The sequence below is a fragment of the Erinaceus europaeus genome, chromosome 14 (assembly GCF_950295315.1).
Source record: "Erinaceus europaeus chromosome 14, mEriEur2.1, whole genome shotgun sequence".
Taxonomy (NCBI): domain Eukaryota; kingdom Metazoa; phylum Chordata; class Mammalia; order Eulipotyphla; family Erinaceidae; genus Erinaceus; species Erinaceus europaeus.
In genome coordinates, this window is record NC_080175.1 from 46374370 (window position 1) to 46388669 (window position 14300).

Consider the following 14300-nt stretch of genomic DNA (forward strand, 5'->3'; position numbering starts at 1 on the left):
GGGGGCTGGCAGGGGGCAAAGGGGCCTGCCTCCACAAAGGGCTGAATATGGGGTGCTCAGCACTGGGGACACTGGTACAGGCTGAGCAGGGTCACTGATGGGGTCAGGGGATGGGTGGGGCTTTCTCAGCTCCACAGCCCTGGGCCTGGGCTCTGACCTGCCCATAGCTCCCCTGATATGCCTGCAGAGACTCCTCTGCTCCAACTCCATGGGTCCTGCTGAGGCCACTCACATGTCCCCTGGGTCCTCTCAGGCAGCTTTGTGTCTGTCACTACTGCCCTGCTGAGCCTGGAGACAGGTGCTGGGGGGCATAGGGGGTGGCCAGTGGGGTGACTGTGAATGAAATGTGTGAAATGAGATGTCTGGGGTGAGGTGACCACTGAGAACAACACACAGAGAAACAGGTATTTAAATAAATAAGCATTAGACTTTATTTCAGCGGAATGTCCTATAATACAGTAGATTCTGTTATTAAATACATGAAACACAGAGCTAAAAGCTAAGTAATAAATAAGTAATAAGGTGTGCCCTGAGAGCCCTGCAGCAGCGGGCGCAGCTCCTGAGCTGGCTCTGGCTCCAGGCACATGTGTGGAGAATCAGAGTAGAGTCACAGTCTGCACTGGAGCTGATAGGCCTGGACTTCATGGGCTGGTGAATTTGATGGGACTTGGTGGAGAAAGTGCTAGAATAAGTCCCCTGATTGTTCTAGGTGTGGAGCAGTATATCCTGACATATTGACAGTTCCCCTTTGCCCCCTTGGGCTCCTGTCCCAGCCCCAGAGCTGCAGTGAGCACTGTGTGCAGCCTGCTGGAGCTCAGAGTCTGGAGCTGGGAGGGGCCTTGCTCTTGTCCTGGGCTCCAGGCAGGGCTGGGGCCTGAGGCTCTGCAGCTCTGCAGGGGGGGCTGCTGCTCCTGCTTCTGGCTGGAGACCCTGAGCAGGCTGGGGCCTTCGTGCTCCTGGAGGTGTGCTCAGCAGAGGGCCAAGCCTTAGAGACGCCCCAGGTCTCAGACTGCAGGGACTCACAGCTGCAGCTCCAAGGGGCTGGCCTGCCAGGACCTGCTGCCCACAGCCCAGCACCCAGCCTGCCTGCCTCCCCCTCAGGCTCCTGGGTGGCCTCCAGCTGCTCCAGCTGCTCCAGAAGCAGGAGGGCCCCTTGCTCTAGGGTGGAGCCAGCCATGCTCAACCGCACATAAGCCAGCACCATCTTCAGGCAGAGGAAGTCGGGAGGCTGGTAGAAGTCCTCGGGGTGCTCATGTAGCCAGGTGCCCAGGAGGGAGGACATAGCCCTGTGGGCAGAGAGGCAGCAGAGTCACAGGGTGGCTTTTGCCCTCAGTCTCCTGAGGCCCCAGGGGGCCTGTGCCCTGACTTGCTGCCATGAGTGGAGGCCCCTCCATACCCCCCTCCATCTGTAGTCCTGAGGGCCACTTCCCAGGGGACAGGCAGAGAGTCGTCCACAGTGACAGCCTGCTCACTGTGGAGCCCACCTGCCTCTGCCTTCAGGAAGCCTGCCCCCTGAAATGTGTCCTTCTCTTTGTCCACTGGGCAAAGCCCCTCTGTGGAGGCAAACAAGGTCCTGCTCTGTCCCTGTGCTCACAGGACTCAGTGGGGATGGCACCCAACATGCTAGGGGACACTTGGGAGATTCTTCCCTTGAGGAGCCCAGGTGCAAGGGTTCCTCCTCAGGGCTGCTCTGTGTCTGCCCACCATGCAGCCCTCTCAGCCCCCACAGGCTCCTCAGCCCCCTCAGCCCCCTCAAGCTGCCACAGCCTCCTCAGCTACCTCAGCCCCCTCAGCCCCCTCAGGCTTCACAGCCAATTGGCCCCCACAGCCCCCACAGCCTGCTCTTGACATCTTCCTTCCTTCTTCTGGCTGGAGAAACCTCAGACCTTGCAGCTTCTGGAAGCTTCTCAGGAGTGTGAGGCATGTTCAGCCCTACCCCACCCCAACCCCGCCCCTTTGCTCCCCTCACACAGACTATGGAAGCAGGCAGCCCCCTTGGGGAGCCCAGGACACTCACACTGTGAGCTGGTGCAGGGGTCCACCATCCTCCTCACAGTAGGGGAGCACACAGCCGAACCTGGAGGACACAGAGGGGCCCAGGAGGCAGGTGTGGGTGCTTCTGACTGGCTCCACACTGGCTCCTGGCTCCCATGTTTGTCTGGGGAGGGTACTGAGTCTCTGTGCATGGGCCAAGGTCAGGGCCCAGAAAGTTCCTGTGGGGATGCCAGTGGCCCCCAGTGTGTTCATGCCTCCACGACCCATCAGCCCTCACACTGAGCTGAGGCCTGGGGTCCCACAGAGCCACCACCCCCTTGCTGACTCCTGCACTAAACTTCCCCAAGACGTGATGTCTAGGTGAATGTCATGTCTCCTTTCAGGTGGAAATCAAGTCAGCACAGGCCACTGTAAGAGGGACAGAGGCTCACCCAGGGGAGAGGGAGTGAGTGATTCCCTGCTCAGTCCTCAGCAGGGAGCAATTCCCTGGCCATCCCCCACCCTGCCTGCCCCCAGCAGCCCCTCATTGCTCTGGGTGGGGCTCACCTGGTGAACAGCAGGTCCAGCACCTGCTGGGTGGAGGCCAGAGCTCGGCATGAAGACAGGAAGGTGTGCAGGTAAGAGGGGTCGTGGCACAGGAGAGCGGGCACCAGGTGTGCCACCATCTTCTCCATGGCACCTGCCCGCTCAGGTCTCACGGTGCTGCTCCTGCTGCCCTTTGAGCTATGTGCACCCTGGGGACAGAGGGGAACCCAGAGTCAGAGGCACAACTTGGGGGTAGGGTGGGGGGGCGTTAGAGTGTCCCCAGCAGGTGGAAGGGTCTCTATGTCTGAGGCAGCCCTGGGACTTGGTGGCCCAGGAGCTGATGCAGAGGACAAGGCACCGGCTCTCAACATGAGGCCCCAAAGGACAGTCAAGGTCCCTGTACCAGAGTCATGCTTACTCTCTCTGTCTCTTCTTCCCCCTCTCCCCTGTCCCACAAATGAATGGGAATGGAGAGAGAGGGCTGGAGTCCGGTTGGGTGATGAGCAGAGGACCAGCAGGTGTGTGAGCATTGCCAAGCACCTCCCCGTGTGAGGAGCACTGTCTCTGTGGCTCTCACCAGACACCCCCTTCCAGACACATGGACACATAGGCTGGCCCTGGGGGGTGGGGATAGGACACAGGACAGTGGGTGCTCCCTGAGCACTGAAGAAGTGACAACAGAGGTCCCATCTAGGACTCAGTAGTGACAGTTATGTCTCCATGGAAACAAGTGGCCCCCTGGAATGCAGTGTAGCCTCTGAACCCCCAACTCTAAAAATACAGTTACTTTGCCTGAATCTCACCAGATCCCGGGCTGGCAGTAAGGGAGGTGGGAAGAGAGGACCCAGAGTCCTGTGGAGTCAGAGTCCAGGAGGGAGCTCAGGACAGGGGCCCCGGGGACTTCTGGGAACCAGGATTCTCTTGGGGTGGTCCAGGTGCTGGGTGCAGAGTCCCCCACCCCTGGCCTGCACTCACTTTCAACCAGTGCTGGACTCTGTTGGCTTTGAGGGCACTCCTGCCCCTCCTGGAGGGTGACTGAGGAGAGGCTCCCATTGGATAAGTCCTGGGTGACACCCTGGGTGTAGCTCTGAGGGGACATACCCAGAACCAGGATGAGAAGACCACTAGCACCCAGCTTGGCCCTGCCTGGTACCCCAAGATTCTCCCCGCCCTGACTAGATGGGGGATAAGGGGGTCCCAGGAGTCCATGGGGGTCTCCAGCTGCACCTGCCCTGCTTTACCTCAGGGGCTCTCCTGGCCCAGGGCCAGAGGCAGCAGGACTGCAGGCTGAGATGGCTGAAGGGGCTGTGCAGCCCCCGACACAGTGATCTCCATGGCTTCCTGAGCCCAGAGCCCTGGGCCAGGGGGACACAGCAAGACATCCTGTCAGCTCAGGGCTCTGTCCCTCTCTGCTGACTGGGGCTGTCCCCAGAACCTGGTTGCCTGGCCACATGCATTCCAAGTTCCATGGCAGTTATTTTCCAGGAAGTGACCTCACTTCCTGGGGTCCCCTGCCCCAGACTCTGCCTCAGGAACCCCTGTCCCAGCAGCACTGAGTTCTCTGACTTCTCCCCCTGCACCTGCCATATTTCAGAAGAAATTTCGACAGCTGGTCATCGCAGGCCTGTGGGAAGGGTGGACATAGCCTCCTCAGAACAGCTGGGCTTACTCTCAGCTCCTGGTTCCCTTCCCTTTCTTTTTTTAAGTGTGTGTGTGTGTGTGTGTGTGTGTGTGTGTGAATAGTAGTGGTTTTTTATCTTCTTTTTTTAAAAGTATTTATTTATTTATTCCCTTTTGTTGCCCTTGTTGTTTCTTTTTATTGTTGTAGTTACTATTGTTGTCGTCGATGTTAGATAGGACAGAGATAAATGGAGAGAGAAGGGGAAGACAGAGGGGGAGAGAAAGATAGACACCTGCAGACCCGCTTCATCATCTGTGAAATGACTCTCCTGCAGGTGGGGAGCCGGGGCTCGAACCGGGATCCTTCCGATGGTCCTTGCGCTTTGCGCCACCTGCACTTAACCCTCTGCATTACTGTCCAACTCCCATAGTAGTGGTTTTTAAGGTTGCAGTATTACAGGGTATAGTTCCACACTGCATCCACTACAAAGTTCTCAGCAATAACCACCATAGTCTGACAAAGTCTTAGAAACACATTGCTTGCTTTTTTTGTTTGTTTTTGTTTTTGCAAGATCTTGTGTATCAGTTCTCTAAATTCCAGATACATATGAAACCATCTGGTAGTTGTCTTTCATCTCTTAGTTTGCTAAGCATCATGACTTTCAGTACTACTCTCCATTTTGACCTATCAGTCACAATATCATCTTTTCCTTTCAGGGAAGGGATATTTATTCACCTATTTTATTTGTGATGAGTAGTGGTTTGTTGTAAGATTATTGCTCCATAATGCACTCAGCACAAAGTTCTGTGCCCCCACACTCCCAATGATAACCACCATAAGTTCTCACAAAATCTGTGAGAGACTATTTGTTTCTTCATTTTTGTTTCTAGTTAGTGTTTATCAGTTCTCTAGATTGTACATATCAGTGAAACTATACATTATTTGTCTTTTTAAAAACATGTTATTTGGGAGTCCAGCGGTAGCGCAGCGGGTTAAGCACACATGGCACAAAGCCAAGGATCCCGGTTCGAGCCCCTTGCTCCCCAGCTGCAGGGGAGTCCCTTCACAGACGGTGAAGCAGGTCTGCAAGTGTCTATCTTTCTCTCCTCCTCTCTGCCTTCCCCTTCTTTCTCCATTTCTCTCTGTCCTATCCAACAACAATGACATCAATAACAACAACAATAACTACAACAATAATAAAAAAACAACAAGGGCAACAAAAGGGAAAATAAATAAATAAAATAAAATAAATTTTAAAAACATGTTATTTATTTATTAATGAGATAAATAGGAGGAGAGAGAGAGAAATTAAACCAGGCATCACTCTAATGCATGTGCTGCTGGGGATTGAACTCAGGACCTATTGCTTGAGAGTCCAATGCTTTATCCAGTGCACCACCTCCCAGATCATTCCTCTATTTGTCTTTCTTTCTTTTTTTGTTAAAGAATTTATTTATTTATTTATTCCTGAGAAACATAGGAGGAGAGAAAAAACCAGCCATCACTCTGGTACATGTGCTGCCAGGGATCGAACTCTTGACCTCATGCTTGACAGTCTAGTGCCTTAGCCACTGCGCCACCTCCTGGACCACTTTCATCTTTTTAAAAAAATTGGGTTTTTTTCCTTTTTTTTTTTTAAATATTTATTTATTCTCTTTTGTTGCCCTTGCTGTTGTATTGTTGTAGTCATTATAGATGCTGTTGTTGGATAGGACAGAGAGAAATGGAGAGAGGAGGGGAAGACAGAGAGGGAGAGAAAGACAGACACCTGCAGACCTGCTCCATCATTTGTAATTTTGCCAGGAAACATGCAAGCCAAAATGGAACTGGGTAGTATGTCTCTTGTGTCAACAAAGATCTTACTACACAAAAGAAGGTGGGAGACTGGCATCTCAGGAGACCACGTGTAGCAAAATGCAGTATAGCAGCATGGTTCAGTGCACTGGTCCAGGTAGTATCACTTTATTTATTAATTTTAAAAGTATTTAGGGGGTCGGGCAGTAGCGCAGTGGGTTAAGTGCATGTGGCGCAAAGCGCAAGGACCAGCCTAACGATCCCAGTTTGAGCCCCTGGCTCCCCACCTGCAGGGGAGTCACTTCACAGGTGGTGAAGCAGGTCTGCAGGTGTCTGTCTTTCTCTCCCTGTCTCTGTCTTCTCCTCCTCTCTCCATTTCTCTCTGTCGTATCCAGCAAGGACAACATCAACAATGGCAATAATAATGATCACAACGAGGCTATAACAACAAGGGCAACAAAGGGGGGGAAATGGCCTCCAGGAGTGGTGGATTCATGCTGCAGGCACTGAGCACAGCAATAACCCAGGAGGAAAAAAAATTTTTTTTTAAGTATTCTAATGTTTTATTTATTCATTTATTTTTTTGACTCTGATTTTTTTTATTGGGGAATTAATGTTTTACATTCAACAGTAAGTACAATAGTTTGTACTTGCATAACATTCCCCAGTTTCCCATATAACAATACAACCCCCACTAGGTCCTCTGAATCCTTCTAGGACCTGTATTCTCCCCACCCACCCACCCCAGAGTGTTTTACTTTGGTGCGATACTCCAATTCCATTTCAGGTTCTACTTATGCTTTCTTTTCAGATCTTGTTTTTCAACTTCGGCCTGAGAGTGAGATCATCCCATATTCATCCTTCCATTTCTGACTTATTTCACTAAACATGAATTTTTCAAGGTCCATCCAAGATTGGCTGAAAACGGTGAAGTCACCATTTTTTACAGCTGAATAGTATTCCATTGTGTATATATAACACAACTTGCTCAGCCTCTCATCTGTTGTTGGACATCTGGGTTGCTTCCAGGTTTTGGCTATTACAAATTGTGCTGCCAAGAACATCTGTGTATACAGATCTTTTTAGATGGATGTGTTGGGTTCCTTAGGAGAGGAATTGCAGAGTCATAGGGTAGGTACATTTCTAGCCTTCTGAGAGTTCTCCAGACTGTTCTCCACAGAGGTTGGACCAATTTACATTCCCACCAGCAGTCTAGGAGGGTTCCTTTGACCCCACACCCTCTCCAGAATTTGCTGCTGTTACCTTTTCTGATGTATGACATTCTCACAGGAGTGAAGTGGTATCTCGTTATTGTCTTTATTTGCATTTCTCTGACAATCAGAGACTTGGAGCATTTTTTCATGTGTTTCACGGCCTTTTGGATCTCTTCTGTGGTGAATATTCTGTCCATGTCCTCCCCCCATATTTGGATGGGGTTATTTGTTGTCTTGTTGTTGAGTTTGACAATCTCTTTCTATATGTTGGTTATTAAACTCTTGTCTGAAGTATGGCATGTAAAGATCTTCTCCCATTCTGTGAGGGGTCTCTTGGTTTGGGTAGTGGTTTCTTTTGCTGTGAAGAAGCTTTTAATTTGATGTAGTCCCATAGGTTTATGTTTGCCTTAGTCTTCTTTGTAATTGGATTCGTTTCATTGAAGATGTCTTTGAAATTTATGCGGAAAAGAGTTCTACCAATATTTTCTTCTAAGTATCTTATAGTTTGTGGTCTAACATCCAAGTCCTTGATCCACTTGGAATTTACCTTTGTATTTGGTGAAATACAGTGGTTCAGTTTCATTCTTCTGCATGTGTCAACCCATTGTTTCCAACACCATTTGTTGAAGAGACTCTGCTTTCCCCATGTAATAGTCTGGGCCCCTTTGTCAAAGATTAGATGTCCATAGGTGTAGGGGCTCACTTCTGGGCTCTCAATTCTATTCCACTGGTCAGTGTGTCTATTCATGTTCCAGTACCAAGCAGTTTTGATGACAATGGCCCTATAATACAATTTGAGATCTGGGAGTGTGATACCTCCAGTTCTGTTCTTTTTTCTCAAGATTGTTTTGGCAATTCTAGGTCTTTTCTGGTTCCAGATAAACATTTGTAGCATTTTTTCTATTCTCCTAAAAAATGTGCTTGGGACCTTGATGGGGATAGCATTAAATTTGTATATGGTTCTGGGTAGTATATTCATTTTTTTAAAACTTTTTAAAAAAATTTTTTAAAAATTTATTTAGTTTATTTATTCCCTTTTGTTGCCCTTGTTGTTTTATTGTTGTAGTTATTATTGTTGTTGTTGTTGTTGGATAGGACAGAGAGAAATGGAGAGAGGAGGGGAAGACAGAGAGGAGGAGAGAAAGACACCTGCAGACCTGCTTCACCGCCTGTGAAGCGACTCCCCTACAGGTGGGGAGCCGGGGTTCGAACTGGGATCCTTATGCCCGTCCTTGTGCTTTGCGCCACCTGCACTTAACCCGCTGCACTACAGCCCGACTCCCAGTATATTCATTTTGATTATGTTAATTCTTCCAACCCATGGACATGGAATATCTTTCCACTTCTTTGTATATTTTTCTATTTCCTTGAGTAGTGACTCATAATTTTTCAGTATACAAGCCTTTCACTTCTTCGGTTAGGTTTACTCCTAGATATTTTGTTGTTTTTGTTGCTATAGTAAAAGGAATTCATTTCTGGATTTCAATTTTTTCTAACTTAGTGTTTGCATAGAGGAATGCCACTGACTTTTGAATGTTAATTTTGTAGCCTGACACCTTACTGTATTGCCTGATGATTTCCAAAAGCTTCTTGCTGGATTCCTTAGGTTTCTCTGTGTATACTATCATGTCATCTGCAAATAGGGAGAGTTTGACTTCTTCTCTTCCAATCTGTATCCCTTTCATTCCTTGCTTCTGCCTGATTGCTATGGCAAGAACTCTAACACTATGTTGAATAGTAATGGTGACAATGGGCAGCCTTGTCTAGTACCTGATCTAAGTGGAAATGCTTCCAGTTTTTCACCATTGAGTATGATGTTGGCTGTAGGTTTGCTATATAGAGACTCCACTATCTTCAGGAATTTTCCATCTATTCCCATTTTTTGTAGTGTTTTGATCATAAAGGGATGTTGTATTTTGTCAAAGGCTTTCTCTGCATCTATTGATACGACTATGTGGGTTTTGGTCTTGCTTTTGTTGATGTGGTGGATCACATTGATTGATTTACGTATATTAAACCAACCTTGCATGCCCCCACTTGGTCATGATGAACAATCTTTTTAATATACTGCTGTATCCGGCTGGCTAGAATTTTGTTCAGTATTTTAGCATCTATGTTCATCAGAGATATTGGTCTGTAGTTTTCTTTTTTGGTTGTGTCCCTATCTGCTTTTGGTATCAAAGTGATGTTAGCTTCATAGAAGCTGGCAGGGAGTATTCCAGTGTCTTCAATCTTCTGGAAGACTTTTAAAAGTAGAGGTATTAGTTCTTCTTGGAAGGTTTTGTAGAATTCATTTGTAAAACCATCTGGTCCAGGACTTTTATTTTTGGGGAGATTTTTGATAACTGTTTCAATTTCATTAGCTGTGGTGGGCCTGTTCATGTTATCCACTTCCTCTTGACTTAGTTTTGGAAGTTGGTAGGTATCTAGGAAATCATCCTTTTCTTCCAGGTTCTCTAGCTTGGTGGCATATAGTTGTTCATAGAAGCCTTGCATGATATGTTGAATTTCTGCGGTGTCTGTTGTGATATCTCCTCTTTCATTTAGTATCCAATTTATTTGGGTGTTCTCCCTTTTTTGTTTTGTGAGTATGGCTAAAGGTTTGTCGATTTTGTTTACTCTTTCGAAGAACCAACATTTACTTTCATTGATCTTTTGTATGGTTTTCCTATTCTCATTGTTATTTATTTCTGCCCTAACTTTAGTGATTTCTGTCCTTCTGGTTGCTTTAGGGTTCCTTTGTTGTTCTCCTTCTAGGTCTTTAAGATGTGCAATCAGGCTGTTTATTTGTGCTTTTTCTTGTTTCCTAATGTGTACTTGTATAGCTATGAACTTCCCTCTCAGTACTGCCTTAGCTGTGTCCCAAATATTTTGATAGTTTGTGTCATCATTTTCATTGAAGTCTCGAAACATTTTGATTTCTTCCTTGATTTCCTCTTTGACCCAGAGGTTATTAAGAAGTGTACTGTTGAGCTTCCACATTTTGGGACTATTACTAATCTTTTGTTGATTGTTAAGTGTTAATTTAATTCCACTGTGGTCTGAGAAGATGCTTGGGATGATTTCAATAATCTTGAAATGGCTGATGCTGTCTTTGTGGCCTAACATATGGTCTATCCTTATAGAGAATGGCCCATGTGGATTTGAGTAAAATGTGTATTCCAGTTTCTTGGGATGAATGACTCTGAAAATGTCCAATAGTTCTAGTTTATCTATCTCTTCATTTAGCTCCCTTACGTCTTTATTGATTTTCTGCCTGGGTGATCTGTCAAGTTGAGAGAGTGGGGAGTTGAAGTCCCCTACTATGACTGTGTTGCTGTTAATATATTGCTGTAGCTCTTTCAGTAGATGTTTGATGTATTGAGATGGCTTCTCATTGGGTGCATAGATGTTAATAATTGTTAAGTCCTCTTGATTGACTGATCCTCTGAGCTTTAAGTAGTGTGCATTCCTATCTTCTTTAATCTTATCTATTTTAAAGTCTATTGTTTCAGATATGAGAATAGCTGTTTCTGCCCTTTTTGTGGGCCATTGGCTTATATGATAGTTTTCCATCCTTTCACTTTAAGTCTGTGTTTGTCTTGTTGAGTTAGGTGAGTTTCCTGTAGACAGCATATTTTTGGGTTGTGTTTTCTGATCCATCTTCCTACTCTGTGTCTTTTAATAGGTGAATTCAGGCCATTGACATTTATTAATATCAAAGATTGAAGATATTTTAACGCCATTCTTGTAGAGTTTTAGAGTGTTCTGATATATATCCTATTTATGGTGGTCTGTTTATAGAAGACCTTTCAGAACTTCTTTCAGGGCAGGCTTGGTGATAGTTGATTCCTTCAAGTGTTGCTTGTCTGAGAAGGTTTTGATGCCTCCATCTAATCTGAATGACAATCTAGCAGGATACAGTAGTTTTGCTTGAAAGCCTTTCTCATTGAGCACTTGATAGATATCATAGATATCTTTCCATTCTCTTCTGGCCTGTAGTGTTTGTGTGGAGAAGTCTGCTGCTGATCTTATGGGTTTTCCACTGTAGGTGACTCTTTGTTTTTCTTTTGCAGCCTTCAGGTTCCTTTCTTCATCCTTATTCCTTTCCATTCTAAATATGATGTCTTGGTGTCTTTAAGTCTGGGTTAATTCTGTTTGGGACCCTCTGGGCTTCTTGAATCTTTATGTCTTTGATGTTGTCTAGACTAGAGAAGTTTTCAGCTATTATGGCCTGAAGAAGGCCTTCTTCCTCTCCCTCTCTTTCTTCCTCTGGTAAGCCAATAATGCATATATTGGTTCTTTTGAAGTCATCCCATAGGTCTCTGTTGTTGTTTTCAGCATCTCTTAATCTCTTTTTGAGATCTCTTACTTCTTTTTTAGTTGTCTCTAATTCGTCCTTGATCTTGCTAATTCTGTCTTCAGCCTCATTGATTCTATTCTCTCTGCCCTCTACTGTTTTCTGGAGTTCATCTATTTTGTTGCCCTGCTCTGATACTGTTTTAGCTTGTTCAGCTAGTTGTGTTCTTAGCTCAGCTATTTCAGCTTTCAGCTCTCTAATAACCTTGAGGTAGCTAGTGTTTTCTTCCAGAGTCTCGTTTGTTGTTCCTGTATTTCTGATTACAATCATTTCAAACTCTTTACTCACTCCTGTGATTATTTCCTTAGCTAGTGTTTGGATGTTGAACTCATTATTTTGTGCTTCACCCTTTGGGGGGCTTTTAGCTGGATTCTTGTCCTGGTTCATTTCTGCAATATTTCTTCTTGTTGATTTAACCATTTTATATATTATGTTATGAGTTCCCTCTCTGAGTACTTTTCAAATTACTGATCACTATTACCTGGATTGACTTGTGTCTAAGTAAGGTAATTAAAGGGTTCACAGTGGTAGAAGTTAACAGTTGTTTCAATAGTATTTTAATCCCTGAGTTGGATCTCAGTGATTTAAAAGCCTCTTTTTTTTTCTTCTCTGTAGGCTATGGGAGCCTGAGGGCTTCTAAGCTATAAGTAGGCTTCTTATCTTAATCACTGACTCCTGCCCAAGAGATACGGCAGGGTGTGGCAGAGATAGTCCAATGGATGGGCCCCAATATCAGGACCCATCTTCCTCAGGTGTAGCATAAAGTATTTTGTCCATCCTCCTTTCAGAGGATTGTCAGGAAATTGTTAAGCCAGCTCCCCCCCTGCTCCACCCTGCATTCCTGATACTATGGCTTATCTACATAATCATTGTTTTCCCATTCCGTTCCTTTGATCTATCTTCTTTCAAGACCCTCCCTGCCTTGAAGGTATTAATTAACCCCACCAGTTAAAACCCTTGCAACAGTTGCTAAGGAAGTTTCTACCTTCCCAGTGCCCTTTTGCCTTTCTCCACCTCTTTCCTAGCCATTTCTGTTTCTAACTTGCCACTTCCAGCTCGACCTATAAAAGCCTTCGCTCTCTGATAAATAAAGGTATTGCATTGCCACTCTGCCACGAGTTTGAGTCATCTCTCCCATGTCGCTGAGTGAGTAGCAGCCCAGGCTGGCTACGGTCAAGTTCTCTCCACCCCAGAGAGTACACACCTGGAAAGAGGCACCTCCATGCTAGCTTGGCAGAAGATGGAACATTCTCTGTCATTATTGATCCAAGTTGAGGGCAAGGTCCTATGGGGGCCCACAAAGGGGTCTATTGTGTTGTTCCTGACAGAAGTGACTGGTAACAATGGAGAGAGGGATTTATTTGAGGTCTAGGTCCATCATGACTGTTTGGGAATCTCAGGACTCCGCTATTAGGACCATAGCTGATGGGGTGGCCTGATAGTTATGAAAGAGTCATAGTTAAAGTATGCCAGTCTCTTGCCCTTAGTCAGCTTTTGCAGTCCTTGCTTTGATAAGGTTAGCTTTGGGGTGAGTGAGAGAACTGTAATAGGAAGAAGGTGAGGAGGATATCTAAGTCTAAGTAGACACTATTTCATTATGAACTTTATACTGACTCACTACAGTATTTTTGCTTTCAGGTATATATTCTGCCCTAATTATGGATACATGTGAACATATACTTTATCTCTCAGGATCTGGTCTATATCTAGGTTTTGGGACTTTGTTAGGAAGTGAACTGCCTGGAATGGAATTAGAGAATACTATGAAAGGAAAGGTCTCACCCGAGTAATGAGGCTGAAGGATTGACATTCCACGCCTGATGTCTCTGGACACAGTCTGAAGTGAAGCATGCTGAGGTTGTACTCCTTGCATTGATTAGATTGGGATCAGCGGATGCAGTATCATTTGGTATGAATTGAGAGAAGCATGCAGGAAAGTGAGCCCTACCCTAAAGGTTCCAGGACTGGGGGAAATATAGTTTCTATAGAGGAAGCGGAACGTTCCTGCTATCTGAGGGTTTAAGAAGACAATAGATAGTTATTGCTGTAATCCCATTATTTGACAATTGGGTTAACTTTGAAATATCCCTTTGTTGGGATTTGTTGTATCCTAGACATCAACATAATTTATGTGCTGTGATTTATTTGTATATAGCTGTGACACCAGTTGCTTCTGTTCTCCCTGGTCTAAGCTTTTAAGAGAGTCAACATATCAAAGACTCAGCCTATGTATTAAAAAGACACAGTCTGTGCTTTAAAATGTTTGAGACATTCAATTTTTCCCCTCTCATATTAATTAGTGATTTATATGACTAAAAATTAATAGGAGTGTAATAAACACCATTCCCATCACCAGAAGACTGTGTCCCATCCCACCCCATCCCCACCATGTGAAGCTGAACATCCACCCTCACCCTTAACCCAGGGTATTTACTTTGGTGCCCTACTCCAAATTTAATCAAATCCTGCTTTTAGTTTTCCTTTCTGTTATTCTTTCTCAACTTCTGTTTATGAGTGGGATCATCCCATACTCATCTTTATCTTTCTGACTTAGCTCACTTAACATAATTCCTTCCAGCTCCATCCAAGATGGGTCAGAGAAGGTGGGTTCATTGTTCTTAATAGCTGTATAGTATTCCATTGTGTATATATACAACTTTCCCAGCAACTCATCAGTTGTTGGACACCTGGGTTGCTTCCAGGTTTTAGCTATTATGAATTGTGCTGCTATGAACATAGGTGTACAAATATCTTTTTGGTTGGGTGTTATGGAGTCCTTGGGGTATATCCCCAAGAGAGGAATTACTGGGTC

At 45.6% G+C, this 14300-nt stretch overlaps 1 protein-coding gene across 1 annotated transcript; it reads right to left on the bottom strand.

Moving 5' to 3' along the window:
• Positions 1–535: 535 nt before the first annotated feature.
• LOC132532797 (ral guanine nucleotide dissociation stimulator-like) lies at positions 536–3950 on the bottom strand. The gene is made up of 4 exons (XM_060171838.1): positions 3762–3950; positions 2542–2729; positions 2018–2077; positions 536–1286 (listed from the first exon to the last, which is right to left on the bottom strand). Exons 1-4 carry the CDS (start codon positions 3900–3902, stop codon positions 815–817), a joined length of 861 nt encoding a protein of 286 aa, XP_060027821.1. The 5' UTR covers positions 3903–3950; the 3' UTR covers positions 536–814.
• Between the last annotated feature and the right edge of the window lie 10350 nt (positions 3951–14300).

Bases quoted from the DNA above. Each gene is read 5' to 3' on its own strand.
- LOC132532797 (XM_060171838.1), bottom strand. From the start codon at position 3,902: ATGTCTTGCTGTGTCCCCCTGGCCCAGGGCTCTGGGCTCAGGAAGCCA. The intron at 2,730-3,761 runs GTAAAGCAGGGC...CTCTGTCCCCAG, and splicing joins GGGCCAGGAGAGCCCCTGAG to GGTGCACATAGCTCAAAGGG. The intron at 1,287-2,017 runs GTGAGTGTCCTG...CTCTGCCCACAG, and splicing joins CCCCTGCACCAGCTCACAGT to GGCTATGTCCTCCCTCCTGG.